Raw genomic sequence first — 24173 nt, 5'->3', positions numbered from 1 at the left:
ATAACAATCAATTGAAGCTGCTCCATTGTCTACGTAAGTGGCGTGCAAACTCAGATATTAGTGGGATATCTAATTTTTTATTATTTTGTTCCAAATCTCACCCCATTATTTCCAAGATAAAATGAGTTACCACCAGGCTGGCTTCTTAAAACTTAATAAATATTTTAAAAATCAGTCAAATGAGCCAGTTTTTTGAACGGCTCTTTGAAAGGAACGGCTCACCAAGATCCGGCTCCCCTCAAAGAGCCATAAATCCCATCTCCAGCTCCCAGACTCATAACCAATGTTATTTTTGATGGCGCGTGGTAACAGAGCAAGTTTTGTTAATTGGCGGTTGGTGTGTGACGCAGCGCCTCATCAACCAATCAGCTCCCTCCTCCTCTCCCCCTGCTGGTGGTGCTGCTGCTGCTGGTGGTGGTGGTGCTGATGTCACAGCGGCAGCAGCGTCTCAGTCTGAGCCCAGCGGGAGGATGAAGCTTCTCTCACGGTCCATTTAATCAAGAAAAAAGGAAAAGAAAGAAAGAAAAGAATAAGACCCAGGACGAAGCGGACGGCTGTGAAATGGACGGCCATGTTTTCCCGGACCAGGAGCAGCTGCTGCAGTTCCTGAGGAGGCTGAAGGAGGTCTTCGACGTGTGCGACGAGGACGCAGACGGCTTCATCCGGGTGGAGCACCTGGTGGACCTCGGGCTGCAGTTCGGTCAGGGAGACGAGGTGAGAGCCGGTACAGGGAGAAATAACTACACACACACCTCATTAACATATAAATGTGTCCTGTAAAATACATGACAGACTGCGGTCGTGGTTTTCAGACGGTTACTTAGTAACAGCAGGCGACTTCAGAGGCTCGTGGCGACAACAGACAACCTGTCTGACGTGACGTGTTAATGTCAGGTCAGGTGTGCTACAGATGCTACAGATGCTAGCCTACATTAGACATTAGCCAGCAGCGTGTGTGTGTGTGTCTGTTACACACACCAGGAGCCTCATGTGTTGACTGTGGGTTTTCACTGCTGTTTAAATGAATGCTGTTTATTAAGCCAGGAGGAGGTGAGGTGGTTTACATATCAAGATCACAACTGTAGGAAATCATTTCTGCGGGTGAACCACTACTATTCACATAAATACATAGTTTAAATGTATGTTTTTTGTTTATATCAAGTCTAAAGCACCCTTGGTGATGTGTTTTCTTTTACCCCCTCTTATTGACATGTTATATAACAGTGATGAGAATGTGGTGGTGGTCTGAGGTGTCTTTATTACATTGCCATTGTCACACTAATGGTCAACAATCATACAAGAACATTCTGTATTTTTTAGACATGTCTATCACAGAATAAACACTAGTATTTGATTTTTTTAATGATGTCTCCATCACACAAAAACATCCCACAATAGATTTTCCATAGCCCTAACCCTTGTTTAAAGAATTCCAACTACTTCCTTCCTTCCTGTCCGCCAAAACAAATCGCCATAAAAACCCTTTTATCGCTGCGGCGATTGCTCCTTTGAATTCTTGAAGTATCAACAGTATGAGTATTTATTTATATTCATTGTAACACTGGATCATGTGTAGTGTGCTGCTGTTTAGTTTGTATGTGTGTTTGTATGTGTGTTGTGTAAGTGTTGGCCACTGCTGCACAGTTAATTGTCCCTTTGGGGATAATAAAGACTGACTGAACTGAATAGAATGTATTCTGTTGACCATGTCATCCTTTACCATCGGCAGCTTAATTACTGCCACGTCTCTGCTCTCAATTTACAAACACATCATGTGAAACATATTACGGGGTGCTCCTCCTGTCCTGTATGATCTATTGCGTGACGTTTGGACATGTAGTCTTCTCTGCAGCCTCTGGGGATTTGACTTTTGTATCTAGTTCAGTGGAGCCTTGTGAAGAAGATGTTTCAAGATGAGCAATCAGAGTTAAATCACATCAAATGCAACCGAGTGAAATGACGTCACTGTCTGTGTCTTCCACAAAGTGACTGACTGAGTTTTAAATGGATAAAGTCTATATTCAACAATCTGTGCTATAAACCCCCACCACAATGAATAATACTAATTTAGTGAACATAAGTGGAAAAACCTGAAGATGGCAAATCATAAACACTTCTGATTCTCCCCCAGGTCAAACTGCCCAATACAGACTAGGCTGAATTCTCAATGGTCTCTGAGTGTAAAGGGATGTCCAGTACTATGGTTCAGGACCATGGAGAGCGTGCTACCAGCCCCAGGTTAAGACCAGCTGTGGTACTGAACCTTTAGCTAGCATGGTGCCAGTGTTGTGGTAGTAGCCTACATGTTAAAACACTTCCCTGTCCAGGTTATCACACTGCTCACATCGATGAATTCTCCACAGAGTGAGACCTCTTGTTAAAGGCATGTAGATGCTTATGGGCCATTTCGTTGTCAGGGGCGACTGAACATGTCGATAGGCCTGATTCACTGTGTGTGTGTCGTAAACGTCATGGCGTGTATCATGGCGACATTGTCTCCAGATCGTCTGTTGTGAAACCCAACTGTCTGAGACTTAAAGGTAAACAACAACAGTTTTACAGGATGCAGTTTTGACCAACAGTTTTAACATTACTGTTCTAAAACAACTGTGTGTAAAAAAAATAAGTACATAATTGAGCACATTTTTGTAATAAACAGACTAGGGCTGCAACTAACGATTATTTTCATTATCGATTAATCTGTCGATTAGTTGTATGGTCAATAAAATGTAAAAAAAAAAGTTGAAAAATGTCAATCAGTGTTTCTCAAACCACCAGATGACGTCCTCAAATGTCTTGTTTTGTCCACAAACCAAAGAGAGACTCAGTTTATTGTGATAAAGGAACAAAGAAACCAGGAATATTCACATTTAAGAAGCTGAAATCAGAGAATTTGGACTTTCTTCCTAAAAACGACTCAAACCAATTATTCAATCATCAGGATAGTTGACGATGAATTTAATAATCGATTATTGTGCATTTAATCGAGTAAGTAAGTAAGTAAGTAAAACTTTATTTATACAGCACCCATCATAGTAAACGTGTGCTTCACATTAAAAAAGACATTCAATCACACAAACAGTATGAAACGCATTTGGAACTTGATGGATTAATTGTTGCAGCTCTCAATTGTGCACTTGGTTTGTTTTTGTACCTGTCAGAATAACGGTGTTTGGTTGTAGCAGGTTATTTGGAGGCTGCTGTGCTGAAACACACTGAGCACACAGCGGACAAATGGCAGTAGCAGAGGAGGGGGGCTAAGTCCTGGATGCACTGATCATCCTGACATAAATGATATCTAACAGTGGGAGTGGATTTTCTTTGAAGCTGTCATGGCGGCTGAGCACCAGCCCAACATCACTAAAAATAACTCCCCCGTACTAAGAGGAAGCTGCTGCTTCATCTTCCTCCTCCCCTTCTCCTCTCATCTCCGAGTTCTTTGTCGCCATGGCGATGAAAGCTTCATGGGGAGCGAAGGAGCTGATTGGAGGGGTATTAAGAAATAAACTGATGGGCCTAGCATCTCCAGACTGCCTGTGAGCCCTGTATGTGCTGTAAACATTGTTCAATCCAATGAGGCATTCAGGCACATCCGTTTCTTTGATGGTTGGTTTATTGCAGTTTCAGATTGCAACATAACCTCCTTATTCTTCATGTGTATCTTGCTCCTACACTATTCACACACACACACACACACTGGGGATTACAGTAGAAATGCAATATTTATGAGAGCACGCATAGAGCATTTTATACAGAGGCTTGTTCTTTCTGTATTCCTTCAGTATTATTTGTGCTGCGAAAACACAGTTTTGTTTACCGACCATCATTTGTTTTTCACAAAGGAACAGTGCTATGTTCATTTAATAACGTATTATGTAACATTATACATGAAGCAAATACTCAGAACTACATTCGCTTTTAAAGTCATTCTGCCGAGTATTTACGTATTTACCCCAAAAACAACTCTGTCTCATAACGTTCCATTATTATTTCATAGCGTGGTGAATGTGCAGGGTTAGGGAAACATGGAAATACCACATGCCACTAGGGCTGACCCAAAAAATTCGAAGCTTCGTTTGTTGCCATGGTAATCGATCATGAAAGTCCATGATCGATTTTTTTTGTTCCTTTTTTCCTTTTTGACATCTGTTCTCATCGGCAATTGTTGCATTAAAATGATTAGGCTACTTGGCATCCTGGAAACCTGCCTGGTTTTGGAGATATGCAGTGTTTGTTTGCCAGTACTTTCATTATTCCCGCTACGATCGCGTAGCGTAACTTCTCTGCCCCTCCGAACTCAAAACAGCTTGCACCGACAATTAAAGGTAATGAACCTACTCCTACGACTACAGGGATTATGGCAATAGGCGGATTTGCCAAAATGTTGAAATGTCCCTTTAACGTAATTTAACCCAGTTACTGTGCATTTACCTTTACTTTGGTGTGCAAAGCCGGGTGGGTATACCGCAGCTGATACATATTAGACGTATTTCCTCCTCTGGCTGCTGCTTTTTTGCGCCATGTTTTACCGGCTGGCGAGCCGTCGCCGTCGCCGACTTAATACGTTTGTTTGGAGGAAAGTCTTCCTCTGCCATACTTTACCACTCACACACGTCACACACACGGTTGTTTTGTAACTTGTTTTCGTGACGGTTTTTAGGAATTTATACGATTAATTAACCATGGATCGTGAAATCAAGTAATCATGACATCCCTAATCACAATATATCATATCGTTGACCCTGTGTCGTCGTGAAACATACCATTATCACTAGATTCTGGCCATTACACACCTAGTGGTACAGTGGTTAGCAGCAGTGCCACCTTGCAGCAACAAGGGGTTAGTGGGCCCTGTGATAGGCCCACAACCTGTCAGGGTGCACCCCTCCCTCACCTATATCGCTGTTAGTTATTGTGTGACTGTCTGTGACTTTGTCGTCCTGCAGGTGAAGGCACTGACCAGACATCTGGACCCTAATGGCCATGGGAAAATCAACTTCAAAGACTTTTGCCATGGAGTGTTTGCAATCAAAGGTGAGAAAATAGATGTTTGCTGAATACCAGACTTTCTTCATGTGAGCAACGAGCTTTTGAAGAACTGTAACTTTAGGTAGATTTTGGCGAGACAGCCAAGCTATTTCCATCTCTCTCCGATGTCTGTATGAAGCCAAGTGACTGGTTCCTGGCTGTTCTCCGTGGTGTCTTCTCATGTCTCTAACTCCTGTCAATAAAGCAACAGGCATATTTGGTAACTGCAGATAATCTCCCCCTGCACTTCTCTGAGAGGTCACAGTCTTCATCAAACACCGATAAAGGAGTCCTCAATGAAGTGAAACATTAATTCCCTCCAGACCACTGACTAGGAACTGTCATAGATGGGTTTGATACACCGTAAATCTGTTTCTCTCCAGGCTGTGAGGAGATATTGAAGATGGGCGTGGGTCCTCGCGGCGCTCCCTCCAACCAGCCCTCTGTTACTGACAACGGTTACATTTACCAGGTACGGTCCTTTCACTGCCCCCTGCTTTTTGGGGTTCAACTTAATTAGCATGCAAAAGGCAAGTCATTAGTATAGACTCATCAAGTAAATCTGTTTGAGTGTGACATACTGAATTATGTCATTCTTGACTTCCCATTTCACAATTTTATCCTGTGTTTATTTTATTTTTTATTTTATTTTTTTGCCTCAAGTACAAGATCAAACCTAACAGGATGTTTATGAATGTGTGTGTGTTAGTGAATATGACCAATATCAAAAGAAAACTGAACCAAATCCAGAACATCAAGTTATCAGTATATAAACGTAAGATTATAGACCAAGACATAGATTGATTCATAAAAAGGGAAAAAATTATATCCCAAAATTCACTGCAGGTACATTTGATTAAAATGCAATGATGGTTGGAGTGAACTGTTCATATTGAATCAAAGTTAAAAAACGTTGTTACTACATAAAGATCAGGTGATACAGATGATATCTGTTGCTGTTTTTTGTTTTTCCTAAAGATAACTTTACTTCTTTTTTTTTCTTGGGGCTTTTTACCTTTTTTTTTTTAATCGATAGTGTAGTAGTAGAGAGAGACAGGAAATGGGGAGGCAGAGAGAGGGTGAATGACATGCAGCAAAGGGCCGCCCGAGTCGGGATTCAATACAGGTCTGGCTGCGGCGAGGGCAGCTGCTCTACCAACTGAGCTGAACGACGCCCCAGTAACTTTACATTTACGTTTCTATTTTCCTGGCACAAATGCTCTACTACTCTGTTCTCCAGCAGGACCAGTAGAATGAGTGATAAAAACTTAAAACTATGAATATGTCATACGCCATATTAACTCTGTGTTTGTTGCAGTGCATGGCTCCTGTGTCCGTTAGAGATCATCCTAGTTGAACAGTTGCTTAGCAACAAAAGAGCATGCAAGAGAGCTGCCGTACTGATAATAAATGATCAAACAGAATATCGTTGCAGTCGTTCTTTTAAATGCTCTTCACAGCAGTTAGTGATGCAGTCGCTAAACTGGTGACTCTGCAGGATCTAAAGTAACTTCACCACAGGTCCAGTTCAGATGAAGTTTAGCTGCAGCTCAGATCAACCTGCACTTGTGTCGTCACAGCAGGTTTTCTAACCTGGAGAGGCCGTGTTCAGCCGAGGCTGTTCTGGTTGCTAGGTGACACAACAACAGCCCCAAGGATTCATGGGGACAAAATGATCTTCACATTATTCACACAATGTGTCATTTCATTAAAAAATGTGAATATGCATCATATTCAATGTGTTTGTTGCAGCGCATGATGGCTCATGTCTGCTAGAGTCAGTCCAACTGAACAGTTGCCTGGCAACAAGAGAGCCACAGTGGCACGGGCAGGGAACCCCGCTCACACGGAGAGCAGGAGGCACGTGGAGTGGGTGATGTGACGCTGAGTGTTGGTCCATGTGGAGGATGAGACCACATCACATGAGTCAGGTGTCAAACGGAGCACCGTTGATGTAGAAACTCAGTCTGTCAATCAAACATCTTTTGATATGAACAAAGCATCTCTGCTTTTGAGTGATGCAGCATAAATAAGCGACAGTACGTTAACACGACTTCATCAGTTCGCCCACTACTCACACTCACACTCCGCCAGTCATGTTGCAGTTAAAAAAAAAGAAATGCACACAGCACTCTTCACAAAAACCCTGAACTGACAGTGGGTGGAGGACTGTGTGAAATGTCTGTCCATGTGCTGTGTGCATTTGTTAAAGGGAACATATTGTGGAAATATCACTTTTTGAAGGCTCTTAAACATATATTTATATATAAAAAATCTGTAATGTTCAGGCTCCCTAGGTTGAAATCCTTATGGTTTTACAAGCTGTTCCCTCAGGTGTTTTCCAGTGAGTAACTAGGACTCGAATTTGTATAACCCCACCCCTACCTGGGACCGGTAGAAGGGGCGGGGCAAGCAGAGGTTCATTAGCATTTAAAGGGACAGACACTGAAAGCAGCCGTTCTGAACAGGGCTGTTTAGAGAGGATGAAAAGAGCTGTGATGTTTGATCCTTGGGGGATTTTGACCAAAGCCTGTCACAGACATGTCTTTAAGACACCTGGGAACTATTTTAATTTGTGGAAAGGGGGCAGAATCTGTCTCCTTTAACATACTATTATTTTATTTCCTGGTACAGAACGGCGAGGCCAGGCGGAGCCCTCCGATCATCATGTGTACCCGGTCCTACCCAGAATGCAACGTGTACAGGGAGGGCTGCGCTGCCGATGGGGAGTGTGATATGGACAGCAGCGCCGAAAACACCAGCGGCTCCGACTCGACACGGAAAGACAGGTCAGTCCCACGTGTTGCTGCTGCTCTCCAGCTGTGAGGATGTGCTCGTGGCTGTGGAGCCTGGTGTGTTGATGTTCCTGTGACGTCGTCTTCTCCAGGGAGGAGCAGTTCGAGGACTATGGAGAGGGGGAGGATGTGGAGTTCATTCCCAGCAGCCCCTGCCCTGAAGATGACAACCGGACAAATGGCTTCTCGGACCTGGGCTCCTCGCTGCCCTCGAGGTTTGTAGTCGGACACGAAGCAGACTCTTTCCCGGCAGGCCTTTTTAGTGGCAGGTCTTTGTTTCCTTTCTACTCAGCCTTTCAGTTCATAGCATGTTCACACACACACAGACGTGTAGAAGAGAAGGAGGGGGGGTTGAAGGCTAGTTTGAGTTTAAGACCTTGGAAGTGAGGACATTTTTACCAGTTCTCAAAGCAAAAGGACTCTTTCAGTATTCAGTATTTGGTTTTAGGGTTTAGTTGAGGGTAGGCTCGACATTGGAGGTTAGGGGCAAGGACAGAATTTATAGGACATGCTCCAGAACCAGACCCACACGTTTTCCTTTTTTCAAACTGTCAATAACAATCTATAGATTATTGAGATTTTATACAAACTGTGACAGCGCAGCTTTTATAGCCTCGGCGGCACTGGTCACATGATTCTACTTCTAACCAATCATTGTGACTTGGGTCAGTCACTGAGCTACACACATGAAGAGATGGTGGAGAAGTAGTTCAGTTGTGTGTGTATTGAGGATTTATTATAAAACGGTTGCGTCTGTTGGTTTAACCCTTTAAGTTACTGAGGTGAGATTTACTTTATAAACCTCTCTGGGGTTTTTTTTCCCCTGTTTACTGTAATTTATTTATTCTGCTTGCTTGATTATAATTTTGTGCAAATTAATAATAAGTAAGTTTCCCATTGCAGAATAACAGAAAGATCAAGCCACACAGTGCTGGATGTGATAATACTGCGTACTCATGGATCACATGAGGTGTTGCAGCTGTTATGATCTCAACAATCAAAAAAACAAAAACCTGAAGACTTGTCTCACTGCATTACATGTTACACTTCTTTTAATACTTCAGCACAGTTGTATGTTCAGGTTTTTTAAATATTGTGTTATCCTTTGTATTTGCAGTGCTGGGCAGACGCCTCAGAAGATGCGTCAGCTGTATAACAGCGAGCTCCTGGACATCTACTGTTCTCAGTGCTGCAAGAAAGTCAATCTACTCAATGACCTGGAGGCTCGACTTAGAAACCTAAAAGCCAACAGGTAGAGAGCACACACACACACACACACACACACACACACGCACACGCACACGCACACACACACACACACACACACACACACGCACACTTGTTCATTCATATCAGCCTGAGCTGTTGCTATAGCAATCACATCCCAATGTGGTGCGGTGACTGGTTGCAGGGAGCAAAGAAAATTATTTTTGGTGATGAAGGGAACACATCAGATCAGAGGTTTTTAAAGGGATATTTCAACATTTTGGCATATTCGTCTATTGCCATAATCCCTATAGTTTTAGGAGTAGGTTCATTACCTTTAATTGTCGGTGCAAGCTGTTTTGAGATCGGCGGAGCAGAGACGCAAGCTGCACGGTATTTCCATGTTTCCCTCATCAAAATAAATACACAATCCAACAACTCCAAAACGCTTTCATGGACAAGTTGTGACCTGCACATTCACCACGCTATGAGATAATAATGTAACGTTACGAAATGGAGCCGTTTTCGAGGTAAATACAGGGTAAATACAGAGTCTGCTTGCTGAAAAACTGTCCCTGAACGCAACGCTCATCAGTGGTTTTGCATCTATTTACCTCTAAAACAACTCCGTCTCGTAACGTTGCGTTATTATCTCATAGTGGTGAATGTGCAGCTCACAACTTGTCCACCAGAGCGTTGTGGAGTTGTTGGATTGTGTATTTGATGAGTTTGATGAGGGAAACCAAGAAATTCCTTTAGCCTCCGTAGCATAGCCCTGAGCAGCCTGCTGCTCCGCTCCGCCGTTCTAAAAATAGCTTACACCGACAATTAAAGATAACGAACCTACTGCTATGACTATAGCGATTATGGCAATGGGCCAATTTGCCAAAATGTTGAACTATCCCTTTAAAGGTAATGAACCTACTCCTAAAACTATAGGGCTTATGGCAATAGGCAAATATGCCAAAATGTTGAACTATCCCTTTAAGATGCTAATAATAGTGCTAATGGGCCCAGAGCCAAGCATTGAAGCAGCCAACAGTCCAGTCACAGTGCTGGTAATAACAGCAGAGGTGAACAGGTGGGTTGTTAAACATATACACTGTGTGACTCAGCCTCTCTCTTGTTTCAGCCCTAACAGAAAGATTTCCAGCACAGCCTTTGGACGGTGAGTGACCTTCTCACTACTGACACTACACATCAAATGCCTGCATTCACTCAACTCTCTGTATTTGCATAGTAAGAGGGAAGAGCTAATCATTTGTGACAGACAGACCACAGCGATGCGCTCAGCTTTTAGCTGCGTGCTGAACAGAGCTGTGTGATGGAGGTACGCCTGCTCACGCTGACACATCCTGCATGTCCTCTCCTCCCTGCAGTCAGCTGTTCCAGGCCAACCACAGCGTGTTTGGGTCCAGTCAAGGCAGCAGCACCGAGGATCTGTTCACAGACAGCATCGACTCCTGTGACCTGGACATCACAGAGAAGGTACAAACACACACACACACACGAAACAACCCATACTACCACACAGTCCTGAGGCCTGGACCACGAAGCAGGATTACTGGCTTAGCGAGGTAACTTCAGGGTTAACCCTGGCTTTCCGGTACCACGAAGCTGGATTCATTCTTACCAAGGTGAGTTACCATGGTAACTTACTCTGAACAGGGTAGCTTTCAGGATTGATCTGAATCCAGTAAAAGGCTGCACCCACCGGCCAATCACCTGTACGGGAATAATGACACGTGTCCTCTCACTGGTAACACGGAGCGTTATGGTTTAATGTTTTATGATGTTCAGTGTTAGCCTCGTAAACCAGCCTCTCGCGGAAATGCATTTCATTTCATTTCTCAGAGAGTCTGGCCTCATCCCCCCTCTAAGCGTCTGGGGTGGGCGGCAGCAGGGCGGGAGTAGTAGCAAAGACGGTTTAATATGTTTGGTAGTAGCGTTGACAGACAACCCCATTCAGCCAATCAGCAAGTTGGTGTAGTGACGGGGCTTTGCACCAGTCAGTCCCTGATTGGCCAACGTGCTGTGTCGATCACAGCGGGCGACGCTGATTGGCTCGGCCTTCTGAGGGTTTCAGTCCAAACGCTTAGAATGGGGATGAGGCCAGACTCTCCCTCAGAATGAAATGAAATGAACTTCCGCGAGAGGCTGGTTTACGAGGCTAGTTCAGTGTGCCCTTATTTTGAAATCCTTGTAGGCTACCGGGGGTTACTGTTACCAAGGAGACAGAAATAAAAGTAGCGAAGCTCCGGACAGAGTTGCGGTGATTGTATCCCCTTTATGAAACATTATGAAAACACATGAGTCTATCACAACAATTTTCCGAGACAGATCAAATCCGTTGGATTATCACGCAGATTATCCATACAAGCTGCCGGTTCTCACAGCCCGGACTTCTGACAATAGTTTTTTTCTTTTTTCTTTTTTTTTTGAGGGTGTGTGTGTGCGCGCCGAGCGGACCCGTCTATAGAGACACGCGTCTATAGGGTACAGGCTTTTATTTAATTCAGAACAAACCTTATGCTCCGCAAAGGTGGAAAATATATATTATAGGCCTATAATAAAATGGTTCTGTTGTTTGGCTGCTGTTTAAAAGAATCAGAATAGAAGTAAAGAATCGGATCCAGAGCAGCATTCATTTACAAGTTTAATCAGCACTGATTAAACATTTAATAACTCGTGTCGGGCCACGACTGCGGGCTTCTTTTTTTTTTTTCTTCCTCACAGGAGAAATAAGTTGTGCGCTCTGGTGCGCATCACCTCGCTTCTCTCTGACGCGTCGGTGCTCATGGTTGTGATTGGTCAGCTGCCTTGAATCCGCCCTTTATACGTGCGCGTTCACAGATTCACAGCAAGACAAGCCGGGGTTGAGTTACCGAGTTGATAACCAGCGTCGTGGTACCGCTGATCCAGAGTGACAGTGTTGTGGATAGGTTCAGCTGGATAGGCTGGAGTAACCCCGGGTAGGCTGAGCTCGCTTCGTGATACAGCCCTCTGTTCCCCTCATAACAAAACAAAACAAAAACGTTTCACATGAAAAATCTTAACAGTTAAATGAAAAGATCAGTGTCATATTACATGTGTGTTAATTCTGCCTTTAAACCAGGGGCCTCCAACACGTTGCCTGTGAGCTACCAGTTGTTTTTAAGAAGCTTGGCCAGAGGTTCAGAGAATATAGACTGCACCATTAACGTAACACATCTTCACTCTGTAAATCAAATAAACTAAATCCCGTACACAGACAGACCTCCAGACTTTGCAAACAGGGAACATGATGCCATAGTTACAGTAAGTTAAAGGTCCAGTGTGTAAAATGGGGGAAAACGGTGACAGCTAGCGTTCAGATTCTAGATAGCAGCGCTCACCCCTCCCGTCGGCAAAGTGACGGTGGCCTCCGAGGACAAAAAACGTGTTTACTACGACTGGGAGTATTTCAGGAGCGTGGAGCGATGAGGTGAAGATCTAAACCATTTTACCATATGTCTGCTGTTTCCTCCTTCTTTCCTTCTGCCTTCTTCTTGGTTTATTTATGAAGGTGAAACTCGTGAAACGCGCTCTCTGGCTGGCTGGATTTTTCCGTTCGGGCTGCCGTAGAAACATGGCGGCGCAAGACTCTCTAAAGCAAGACCCTTGCTATATGTATAAAGAAAGGCAACGAAAACCAAACCAATTTTATTTTATAGCAATAATACACTTATACAAATATATTTATGGGTAGTATATTTAGATTTTGCCAATAAACCTTGACACTGGACCTTTAAGTGCTGGGCTTTAACTTCAGCCATGATGTATTTCTTCAGCCTGTGTTTGTTCACATTTTTGGAAAATGAGGTGAACTGAATCACGTACTTTCATTTCCTGTTTGTCTGTTCTGTCCTTTTGATGAACCCATAACTGGTCTGGCTGAGCGGCCTCTTTGTCCTCTGATGAGGAAGCAGGTTTATGGCTGATAATTAGTATTGGTGTAGTCATGTCTGTGTTTTTAGGTTTGACTCAATCATCATCTTTTTTTTTCTTTTACAAAAACAATGAAATGAATGTCTAATGTGAGTTCCACATGTTTTTGGTTCATGATGGATTTTCATCAGACATGTGGAGCTCTCAGCCCCTTTTTACTTTGTGGAAGTAGTAAAAAAAAAAAGCTGCTTTGACCAGAGCAGACTGTGGAGTCATTGTTGTGATGTTGCTTCAGTCATATGTGGGTCAACAGTCTGTCAGTGTATTGTACTGAGATGTGTTATGAAGCCAGGCTCCTGGTTTGTGCACACTGTATTATTCAGCTGATGCTCAGTAGGGCGTGTCCATGAAGTAAAGACATGTACGATGTGACCAGATCTACTTTATTGTCCCATTTGGAAATGGGACATTTGGGAAATTTGTCTTGGGCATGAATACATACATTATGACACAACAGGAATGACAACAACAAAACAGTAAACGGTAACCACAAGAAGTTAAATACAGCAGCAAGAACAATGGGCATACATTGGTGCTTCATGCATTATCAAGTGCATATTATAGGATGTAATGCATTATCAAGTACGTATTATATAATGTAATGCATTATCATGTGCATAAATAGTTTGTAAGATAATTCAAAGCAAGTAGTAATTAAAATAGTTGCATTAAAGATGAACTAATAAAAGAAGAAATGTAGTCTCATATGCTGGGGCTTTTCTGCACATCAGTCTTCTTTGTTCTTGCTCATTAGTTTCCATCTTAAAAATGTCTGAGCTGTAACAAAATGTAAAAGAAATGATGATGAGAAATGAATGTAGACAGTCTGTGTTGTCAGCCCTTTAAACTGACAAGAACCGATGAGCCTGTCATCTCAACACCCGGGAGCCAGCTGAACCTTCGTCTCCTTGTGGAGCGGACAGATACGAGGAGTGTGTGTGTGTGTGTGTGTGTGTGTGTGTGTGTGTGTGTGTGTGTGTGTGTGTGTGTGTGTGTGTGTAACAGAAGCTGCGTCTTGTAGGATGAGGTAAAAGCCTGGTTGTCTCCCTCAGGTCAGTTATCTGGAGAAGAAGGTGACAGAGCTGGAGAGTGACAGTTTGGCCAACGGCGACCTCAAGTCTAAACTCAAACAGGAAAACACACAGCTAGTCCACAGGTAGGAAAACACACACACACACACACACACTGAGTCCTCTTTTTATTCATTGTTCTTCTATTTTGGGTTAACAGTAGTCAGTTTTACTCTTACAACATTATGTAACAATAACACATTTTCAGATGTGAAATAATAGATTTATTCTGTAAATTGTCCAAATCCACATTCACACATTTACCACTCAGGTACATAAGAGCTGTGGATGTGTGACCTTGACTGCGTTTGACACATTCACATTAGGTTATAATAAACACAGCATGTGTTTACAGTGTATGCATGTGCATGTTCTCCTGTGTGCATCCCAGGGTCCATGAGCTGGAGGAGCAGGTGAAGGATGCAGAGACGAGGGCGGATCAGAGTCTGGAGGACGAGTCCAAGAGGCACCGAGAGGTTTACACCAAGATGGAGAGAGACAGGAACACAGAGATGGACCTGCTCTGTAACAGGTAACCTCATCACCCACACACTGCCTCTGCTTCAACACACCAATACCTGTTTAGAGAGAGAGTGAGTTAAAGGGATAGTTCAACATTTTGGCAAATTGGCCCATTGCCATAATTGCTATAGTCATAGCAGTAGGTTTGTTACCTTTAATTGTCGGTGCAAGCTATTTTTAGAACGGCGGAGCGGAGCCGTGAGCTGCTCAGAGCTACGCTACGGAGGCTCATGGGATTTGGTAACACTTTACTTGAATAGGTATTCATAAGATTGACATAACACTGTCATAACCATGACATAACAGCTGTCATAAACATCAATGAATACTTCTGACAGCTGTCGTTAAGTGTCATTCGGTAAGTTATGTCACTTTTGATGCAAAGTTGACGTAGTTTGAGATGTCCTTGTTATGAGAACTTGACATAATTTTTAAAGTTTTGCAATTAGCTCTGCTATTAGATCTGCTATGACAGTTTAAATCTTAAGTCTTTATGTCAAGTTGTCAGAACAAAAACATCTCAAACAATGTCAACTTTGCATTAAAAGTGACATAACTTACCGAATGACACTTAACGACAGCTGTCATAAGTATTCATTGATGTTTATGACAGCTGTTATGTCATGGTTATGAGAGTGTTATGTCAATCTTATGAATACCTATTCAAGTTACCTGGGATTTCTTGGTTTCCCTCATCAAACTCATCAAATACACAATCCAACAACTCCAAAACGCTCTGGTGGACAAGTTGTGACTTGCACATTCACCACGCTATGAGATAATAATGGAACGTTTTCGAGGTAAATTCATGCAAAACCGCTGATACGCGTTCCCGTGGCGCACACGACTTAATTCTAAAAGTGTGAGGATCAAAAAGAAAATATCTTGTGGACCCCGCTATTACTGTAAAGCAACTGGTAAAACAACAGATATTTAAATGACTTCCTCAGAAACAGGTCATCATGAGTAGCTTGAGGTTCCACAACTAATTTGCTGAACGGGCCGTGCTGCTGCGTACTTGAATTTCCTCTGATGAAGTTGATTATTTTCATTGTTTTGTCCATAACCTCGATATCGCAAATATCGAGTCAAAATATCTATATCACTCCTGACTGACAAAGGCTAAAACATGCCTTCAGTTTTGTAAGAAAATTAAAATATCAAAACAGTAAAACTAAATTAAATTAAAACTAAATAAATTCATAAGCCAGAATGTCAATTTAATTTCATTTTATTTGAATGTCCGGCCCCCAAGGTGTCTGTCGAGAAGAATCTGGCCCTTCGACAAATGACATAGGTGACCCCTGCTCTAAAGGTCTTGGGAAATGTTTGACCACAGGACAGTGTGTGTGTGTGTGTGTGTGTGTGTGTGTGTGTGTGTGTGTGTGTGTGTGTGTGTGTGTGTGTGTGTGTGATGGAAGAAATATACTCAGTATGGAATTGTAATGCAGGGTTCATTTCCAGGTCTGGAAAAGTATGGAAAATGGAAACTATTGTACTATGAAAATGCAATTATCTTAATACTTATCTGGGTTTGGTCTTATCTGACGTTATTTGGGTTAATCATTTTGCTGTTGCCCCTAGCTACAATCTCCTGGAAATTATTTGGTTGCATAATGACATACCAAATCAGAATAATTAAAACAAATGATTAATTGCTTGATTTATTTACATTTGAAATTTAAAATGTGTAGGAACTCTGGTAATATGACAACATGAAACCTGCTGGGGCGTTTCCCCTCTCTCACTCTGTCCTGTGGTCGTAGCTGCATTCAGAAACAATAACTACAGATGGAAGCACATGAAGTGGCTCAGACAAGTAACAGCCCTGGGTTTAATGTCCTTCTCCGGGACTCTTATTAAATTCACTTCTTGTTGCTTTGAGCTCTGTTTTCCTTCAGGATCAAATTTAATTTCCCAATTTTTGCAAATGAATCCAATAGAAACCATTCATGATGATGAACAGTAAACACAAGTGATGCTGACAAATGCACCAACTGGAGTCACACAGCTGTGATTTAGACATTTGGTTTATGTCATGCTTTTAAGGAGATATTAAAATATAGAGATATATATTCTGTATTGTTCTACACACTACACCTAAAAACATTGCAATATTATTTATAGGCGATATCACCCAGCTCTAATCACAGGTCATTTATTCCACAGACGCCAACAAAAGGATGAAAGTAGCAACATTCCTCATAATTTTAACTTTGACAGGGCCACACAGCAGATTCTTTCTTCTCTAGTAGCTGTGGCTGTTTGTGGCAATTAAGATGTTTTTTCCTCTCTGCTGCTGCTGAAGCTGTGAATGTGTCTTTTGTGTTGTTTTGATGCGAGCAGACACCCTTCAGTCCCAGACAGACGCTGCAACAGCAAACCAGTAGATTGAGGCCTTGACATGTTCATCTGTGTAAGATGTTATCACCGCTTTGGGTGTGTGTGTGTGCACACAGGTTACAGCTGTTGGAAGAAGAAAATGGAGAGATGAAGACAAACGTGTGCAGACTCAAATCTCAGACTGAAAAACTGGACCAGGTGAGTGTGTGTGTGTGTGTGTGTGTGTCACAGGAAAAATAATAACACATTTCCTGGGGGAAAAAAATGGAGAAGCTCAATGACAAAGCAAACCAGTTCACTGATTGGAAAAGGAAAAACAACTTGAAAAAGGAAATGGAAATTAAAGAGGAAACGTAGTAATCTCATCCAATTTTTAAAAAGCATTTTCAAATTGTTTTTCAAATTCTATTATTTATTCATGGATTCATAAATGCTTAATCTGGGGTGCTCTGTGCTTGAGTGGTTAGAGCACGTCCCAGATGGGCAGAGTCTGCCCTCCAGACGACCTTCCTGCATGTCATTCCCCCAGTTTCTCTCCCTGTGTTCCTGACTTCACCTTCCTCAACAAATAAAAGCATAAAATGCCCCAAAAAATAATGTATAAATAGATTGATTAGACATAAAGCAGAGGCTGGCTGAGGTTTTTATGTTTATGTTGTGTTTATGTATTTTATTTTGATATGGACATCACAAATACATTGAGACTGTTCCAGTGGACAGACCAGATGCTTAGCTTGGGTGTGTTAGCACACAGCTAATTTTCAACACCAGCCCATAGGCAGCTAATCTAAAACCACAGAGCATATTATCAACATATAAGATAAAACAAAGTTCATGATCATAACAGTAATATTCTGGAAAAACAGAGCATATGATCAGCAAAAGGAAATAAAACAAGGTTCATAATCGCAACAGTAATATGCTGATCTAAAAACACAGAGCACAAGATCAGCGAGAGGAGATGAAGCAAACAGAAATCAGGATCGCAGCAGTGCAGAAAACAGGGGTGATACACAGTTATGAAGACATTTAAAAACCAGTCTGACTGTAAATAATGAAGTTTTCAAATGCTAGAAGGTTGTGTTTTCTCAGGATGCCATAGTGGTGCCATCTCATTGGTTTTTGATCCATAAGTTGTATTGCTTGCTTATATATTGCTACTATGGGTTATAGAGTGACTTGAGAAGCTTGTGACCATGACATGATGCAATATGACAAGTGAGAGAGAATCACAGCATGCATGTAGAGTTGTGCAGCGTCTCATGACAGGTCTCTTTGGATAAAATGAAAACAGTTGAGGTTTGGTTTAACCTTCTTGCAGATGTAATGTACTTGTTTATCAAATTTTAAGTTTTTGTCTAGTATAATCCCCAGGTATTTGACCTCATTCACCACAGTAATTATCAACAGATCGATCTGTTCACAGGCTTATTGCAAATAGAAAGTGAGGAGGGAATTCTTAACCTGCTTGTCAAATGTTCCCTGTGCAGGAGAAGCAGAGGATGACGGACAAGCTGGAGGACACCAGTCTGAGGCTGAAAGACGAGATGGACCTCTACCGGAAGATCATGGACAAGCTGTGGCAGAACCGCCACGACTTCCAGAAGGAGAAAGAGGCCATGCAGGAGGTAGATAACAGATGACTCCACACACCAGATAAACTACAGGGAGCGTGTTTAGGAGTTAGTGATTTCATCTGATCTCGTCCCTGCAGCTGATCGACGACCTGCGCCGCGAGCTGGACTATCTGCAGCTGTTCAAGCTGGAGATGGAGCATCCGGGGAAAGGCAAGGGTCTGTCTGAGTACAACGCCAGGACCAGAGAGATTGAAATGGAGCACGAGGTCAAGAGACTGAAACAGGTTCGTACACACACACACCACTGATACCGGTGTCTGTCAGACAACAACTCGTCATACAACTGAACTTGCAATACATATACAAGAAAGAGGTCGGAGCCATCATATACCATGGTGGGGGTATTGTTTTAATCTTTTGCGTCTATCTCTGGAACGCCGAATGATAGCGTCCCAGAAGGTCCAGCCTGAGACATCTGTGTCCAATAGGAGACACCTTCCCCATCACAGGATGGGCCAAAGTCCTATAGGAGACCCGTGAGCCTTCACATGATGTACAGTACACACATTAAGATGGTTGCTCTGTTGCCTATGATCACAATTATCGGAAAATCAGCCGTAAATGCAATAAATAATGCGTAGATTTAGACAAAGACATGGGCTTCATATGGAAAGAGAAAATGTGTTCACTGCAGGAAACAAGACAAAAAAGCCTGTGGCTCTCTGCCTCATTGCAGACACACACTGTTTTCATGCCAGACGAGTGGGGCATTTTGTAAATAATGTAGTAATAATATATTTTATATCATAGTTAGAGCCCTTACTCTTTTTCCCCTAATCCCCAAGAACACTCAAAGAACACCTATATAGTGTCTAAAAAGAAGTTTATAATATTGTTCTGTGTGTTTCCAACAAATATATGTAAAATTTATTTTTTTGTTCTTTCTTTTCCTTTCCTTTTCTGATCATATAGCTTTTTCTACAGTCATATGACACCACTGAAAGCCCAGGTTGTCCTGAAAAAGGATGTCAATTACTTGATTGTGCATCAAAGGACTGAGGTTTTACAAGCGTTAATACACAAGGAGACCAGGCGAGAGAAATACAGAAGAGAATACCATAGACTCTGAAGGGTTGAATAAAGATACTGTACGCTTGAGGTGACTGAGGTCGCCATTAAGTTCAGTTTAATTTTATTTTTGCGCAGAAAAATGTTCAGGACATATTGATGTTGAGGTTAGGAAATCAATTGTCTTCTGCTCTAAGATGGTAGTTTCCTCCTGTACAGCTGAACAAGTGTCATTTCCTGTGAAGGCCACAGTTTTAGTGAGTGATTTCTGTGTTTTATCCTGGTGTGAAACTAGTAAGTTTGTTAATAAGTTACATGATATCACATCAGTGCGTAGACTGGTGTACTCAGAGATGCCTAATACTGCATTCTCAGCACTATCAGGGGCATTTCTGATACTAATAGCTGTGCAGGGGCAACTGAGAAGAGCAAAAAAGAATCCCACAAAACACATTAACTTGATTGATGTGATGTATTCAGATTTTAATATGAAGATGGTTCTTTTGAGACCACCAGGAGAGCCTAACCCTAACCCTAGGACACATTAAGTCATGTTTTGCAGGTTTGAAGTTAATCCAGTTTCTTGTTTCACAGACAGAAGTGGAAAAAGGATGAGCTGTGATATAGTTAGACAGGTGTGCATTCACTAACCCAGATCATCACTGTATGTCAGTAATAATCTGGGTCATTTGAGAGGGTCAAATTTTGTATTACACAAATGTACTCATAGTTAAAGCCATGAAATGTTTAGACTATATCTCACATATTTCCTCCTTGTTCAAACAAGACTGTTTACCACCCCTGCACAGTGTGTGTTAGCTTAGAGGAAACGTTCTCTGTTCCTTCCCACAGGAGAACCACAAGCTGAGGGACCAGAACGACGACCTGAACGCTCAGATCCTCAGCCTGAGCCTGTACGAGGCCAAGAACCTGTTCGCCTGCCACACCAAGGCCCAGTGCCTGGCGGCCGAGATCGACAACGCCTCCAGAGACGAGGTCAGTCCCCGGCCGGCGGCTGGATGACACGTGTCCATGTGTTCATGTGTGTTCATGTGTGTTCATGTGTGTTCATGTGTCCGTGTGTCTGTGTGTCCGTGTGTCCGTGTGTCTGTGTGTCCGTGTGTCTGTGTGTCCGTGTGTCTGATGGATTCCTCTCTGTGTCCCGTCAGCTGGTGGACGCTCTGAAGGAGCAGGAGGAGATCAACCTGCGTCTGAGGCAGTACATGGACAAAATCATTCTGGCCATTCTCGACCACAACCCGTCCATTCTGGAGATCAAAAGCTAAACGCTACACACACACACACACGCTCACACACGCACACACATGCACAAAATCCACTGTTTATTCTACATCAGTGGTTTCCAACCTTTTTGTCTTCTAAACCCTTTGAGCTGTTAGAACCCCCTCATGCACTTTTAGTATCTAACAACAACAGGTTATTTAATGAAAATGATTCAATGACTCCCCTTGAATACAAAACACTTGATCTTGTTTGTCTTTGATAGTTTAGAGTCAGTGAGGTAACGTACCCCTCTCTCCGTGTCGGTTTGGTGAAAGCCTCTTCATACACCTGTGAGCCATCAGCCTGGTCCTCACCAGTGTCTGACACTTCTTTTTATTTGGGCAAAGAGACTGGCCACTGCTCATTGAGAAATGTTTACTTCCTGGTCTGTTGGAAATATCACTTTTTGAAGGCTCTTTAACATATATTTCGGTGTTTGTCTTGCCTTCTGGCCCCCAAAATGTGAGAATTGACAACAATTTTCAGGCTCCCTAGGTTGAAATCCATGTGGTTTTACGAGCTGTTCAGTGGTTCATTTGCATTTAAAGGGACAGGCACTGAACCCAGCCGTTCTGATGAAAGGGTTCATATCTTTTGCTGTTTTTAAGCGTTCATTCTGAATCATTAGTCATTTGATTTAAAGTTTAGTTAGTAGTTTCATTAATTTTCCAAGACGTAAAGGGATACTTCACCCAAAATTGATAATTTACCAATTTTCTACTCACCGTCATGCCAAGGAAGGGTTGGGAGAACTTTTGGAGTTATCAAACGCTTGTTTTGATTCTCCTGAGAGGAGAGCTGCTTGAAATCAGTGCTGAATTTGGATAGATGTGTTTTTCACCATTTTCAGCACAGGACATTTTCTGTCATCAGAGGAACAGCTCAACTCTCCATCCTCACATTTCTTGTTTGACATTCCTCGTGGATCCATTCACTTTGTTCCACATGGTAGTGGTGAGTCCTGTTAGGTCGAGGGCTTTCAGATGGAACACATCAGTAAGATATACTCGACATGCTTCCCACTCAGTGTCCTCAAACACTGCTGCGAAGTGATGTGAGAGCTCTTTGTGGAAAACATCTAGGTGCAGAGTTCACACAGCACCAGTAGTGTTTTCCACCACTTGTTCAGTGTGAAGCAGCTTCACATGTCTTGAGAGAGATTTTGAAACAGTGGGTGATTCATTGGCCTGGACTGAATGAAATGAATCACCTTAACTGCATCATCCATCGCAGAACTCATTCTCTCACCTCATGGTGAATAATACACTGAATCAGTCTCATGTCAGGATTTCCCTTTTTCACTCATGAGGCCAGCTGCTCTATCTCTCATCACTGCTGCTGCACCATGTGTACAGTGCGTGCAGGATATTGCCTTTGAAGCAGCTGACTATAACCTGACATATAAAAATAAAATTTGACGTATCATTGATCTGAGAGGAAACTGGATGATGGAACTTTTTCAAGTGTTTCTGATTTTAAACCATAGTTGTTTTTTTGGCCAGAACTGTGGCTGCAGGGAGAAGCAGCTCTTCTTCCTGTTAGTGAGACAGTGTGAGTCGCCTCTCGTGCTTCAGCTGACACACTTGCTGCTCTCTTCAGTATAAACTGAACTGACTTGAAATCAGATGTCTTTTCAGTAGAAGACATCCTTTGTTTTACCATCACCTCCTGAGTGTTTGGTGCTTCTGCACACTGTGGCTGAGGAATCATGCACATGTGCGAGTAAATCAATACAAAAGGTATTTTTCACTCAACTGTTGGTGTTTAGGCTCGGCCTCCCCTCACTTAGCAGCTTCCACTGGATCTGAATCCACAGCAGCTTGATAAACATGACCTCATCACAGACAGAGAGGAGTTAAGAAGTTGACTGGGGGGACTACAGTATACAGTATGTGGCCCTCTTACCATTTTACAGATGGGCTCATGAGACGATTAGGAAGATTCTTGTATTATTTTAGAAATAAACGGTAAAGGCCAATCCTTTTCAAATGCTTCCTGTAAGCTGCTCCGGTACCTCAGAGGTACACAAACCACTGGTTGGGAACCACTGATCTACATCATCACAGCAGTTGTTCTTTCTGTCCATTAACACCATTCATGATGTGCCATCAATGTTTTTTATTTGAAGCTACTGGATTTTGGGGACCAGAAAATATTTTGGAACAAAAAGTATTTCAACGTGGAGTACTAACTGTTCAGTACAGAGCTCTACAATTACTGATTATTACTGTCAGTTACTATCAAGACTGAAAAACTTGGTGCACAGGACCATACCAGTGTCTTGCATGTTTACTACAAACCATTTGCCAAAGCCGTCTACAGGCTCATCTTGAATGTCTAGTTGCCATCTTCCAGGCAGCCATTAGTTTCTTTCATTCATGGTGGAGTGGAAACCAGGTTGTAGGGACCGGGTTTTCATGTGAACACAACTGTGTGTTTGTTTTCTGATTGTCAAAATCATTTCATTTTCATCATATTTTGTGTCAGTGCTGAACTCGTAGATAAAAGTTAAAGGTGCTATGTGTAAGTTCTCAACACTGTGGCTAGCTGGTTAGCATGCTAACTTCAGTAGGAGATAAGCAGTTAACGTTCACGCTGCTGAAGTCTTACACTGAACTCGTAACATTTCTTCTACTAAAACATGTTCATTTTAATGTTGGTTGTGTAGGAAAAGTGAAACACACAAATAGCTCCTTTAACTTTTCTATTGTACAGGAGTGAACTAAAAGCAGTGGAAGTATCAAAGGAACAGTTCAACATTTCAGCTTGTACTTCTTTGCTTTCTTCCTGAGGGAACTGAGAACATTCACTTCATCTCTTGCCTGTATGGAGATGTGCAGTACAGAGCAGAGATGTAGGTTAGTTTAGCATTAGCACACAGCTGGACTGTCAAATACACCTCTACAGTTACAGCATGAGGTTTTTGTTTAATCGGTAAAACATAAATCTCTAAAAAAGTAAAAAGAAAGAGAATGTGTAGTTTTCTATTTCTTTATCCCTCTATCAAGCAGAAGATGTTGGACTATTTCTTTGAAAAATCTGAACCAAAAGATGTGGTCATAATTAAAGTATTTGCATGTATCTAATGTAGTAAATAGATACATCACACATGAGCACTGACATGGGGAAGCTACTATGTTTTTAGCTGTGATCAGCTGATTGTGTTTCTAACCCTTTAATTTGGATGTCTCAATACCAGTGAATGTCTATGATCAATCAGTATAAGCTGTTTACTACATTAAGTCAATTTGTAGTCGTATTCAAACTGTCGATAAGTGTGCGAGACGCAATTCAGTGCAGCCTTCGATTATGAA

General features: G+C 42.3%; 1 protein-coding gene across 1 annotated transcript; it reads left to right on the top strand.

The window, feature by feature from the left end:
* The first annotated feature begins 526 nt into the window (after window positions 1-526).
* rab11fip4a (RAB11 family interacting protein 4 (class II) a) lies at window positions 527-21229 on the top strand. Its single transcript, XM_085785207.1, has 15 exons — window positions 527-714; window positions 4947-5034; window positions 5412-5500; window positions 7663-7817; window positions 7916-8038; window positions 8941-9075; window positions 10162-10197; window positions 10409-10517; window positions 14048-14151; window positions 14457-14597; window positions 17047-17128; window positions 18421-18558; window positions 18645-18791; window positions 20428-20571; window positions 20745-21229. Exons 1-15 carry the CDS (start codon window positions 562-564, stop codon window positions 20859-20861), a joined length of 1761 nt encoding a protein of 586 aa, XP_085641333.1. The 5' UTR covers window positions 527-561; the 3' UTR covers window positions 20862-21229.
* Window positions 21230-24173: the final 2944 nt, after the last annotated feature.

This window comes from Trachurus japonicus, chromosome 8 (assembly GCF_045865225.1).
Source record: "Trachurus japonicus isolate A0001 chromosome 8, Traja_1.0".
NCBI classification, from domain to species: Eukaryota; Metazoa; Chordata; class Actinopteri; order Carangiformes; family Carangidae; genus Trachurus; species Trachurus japonicus.
The sequence above is the reverse complement of the archived record's forward strand: the minus strand, read 5'-3'. Positions and strand labels throughout refer to the sequence as shown.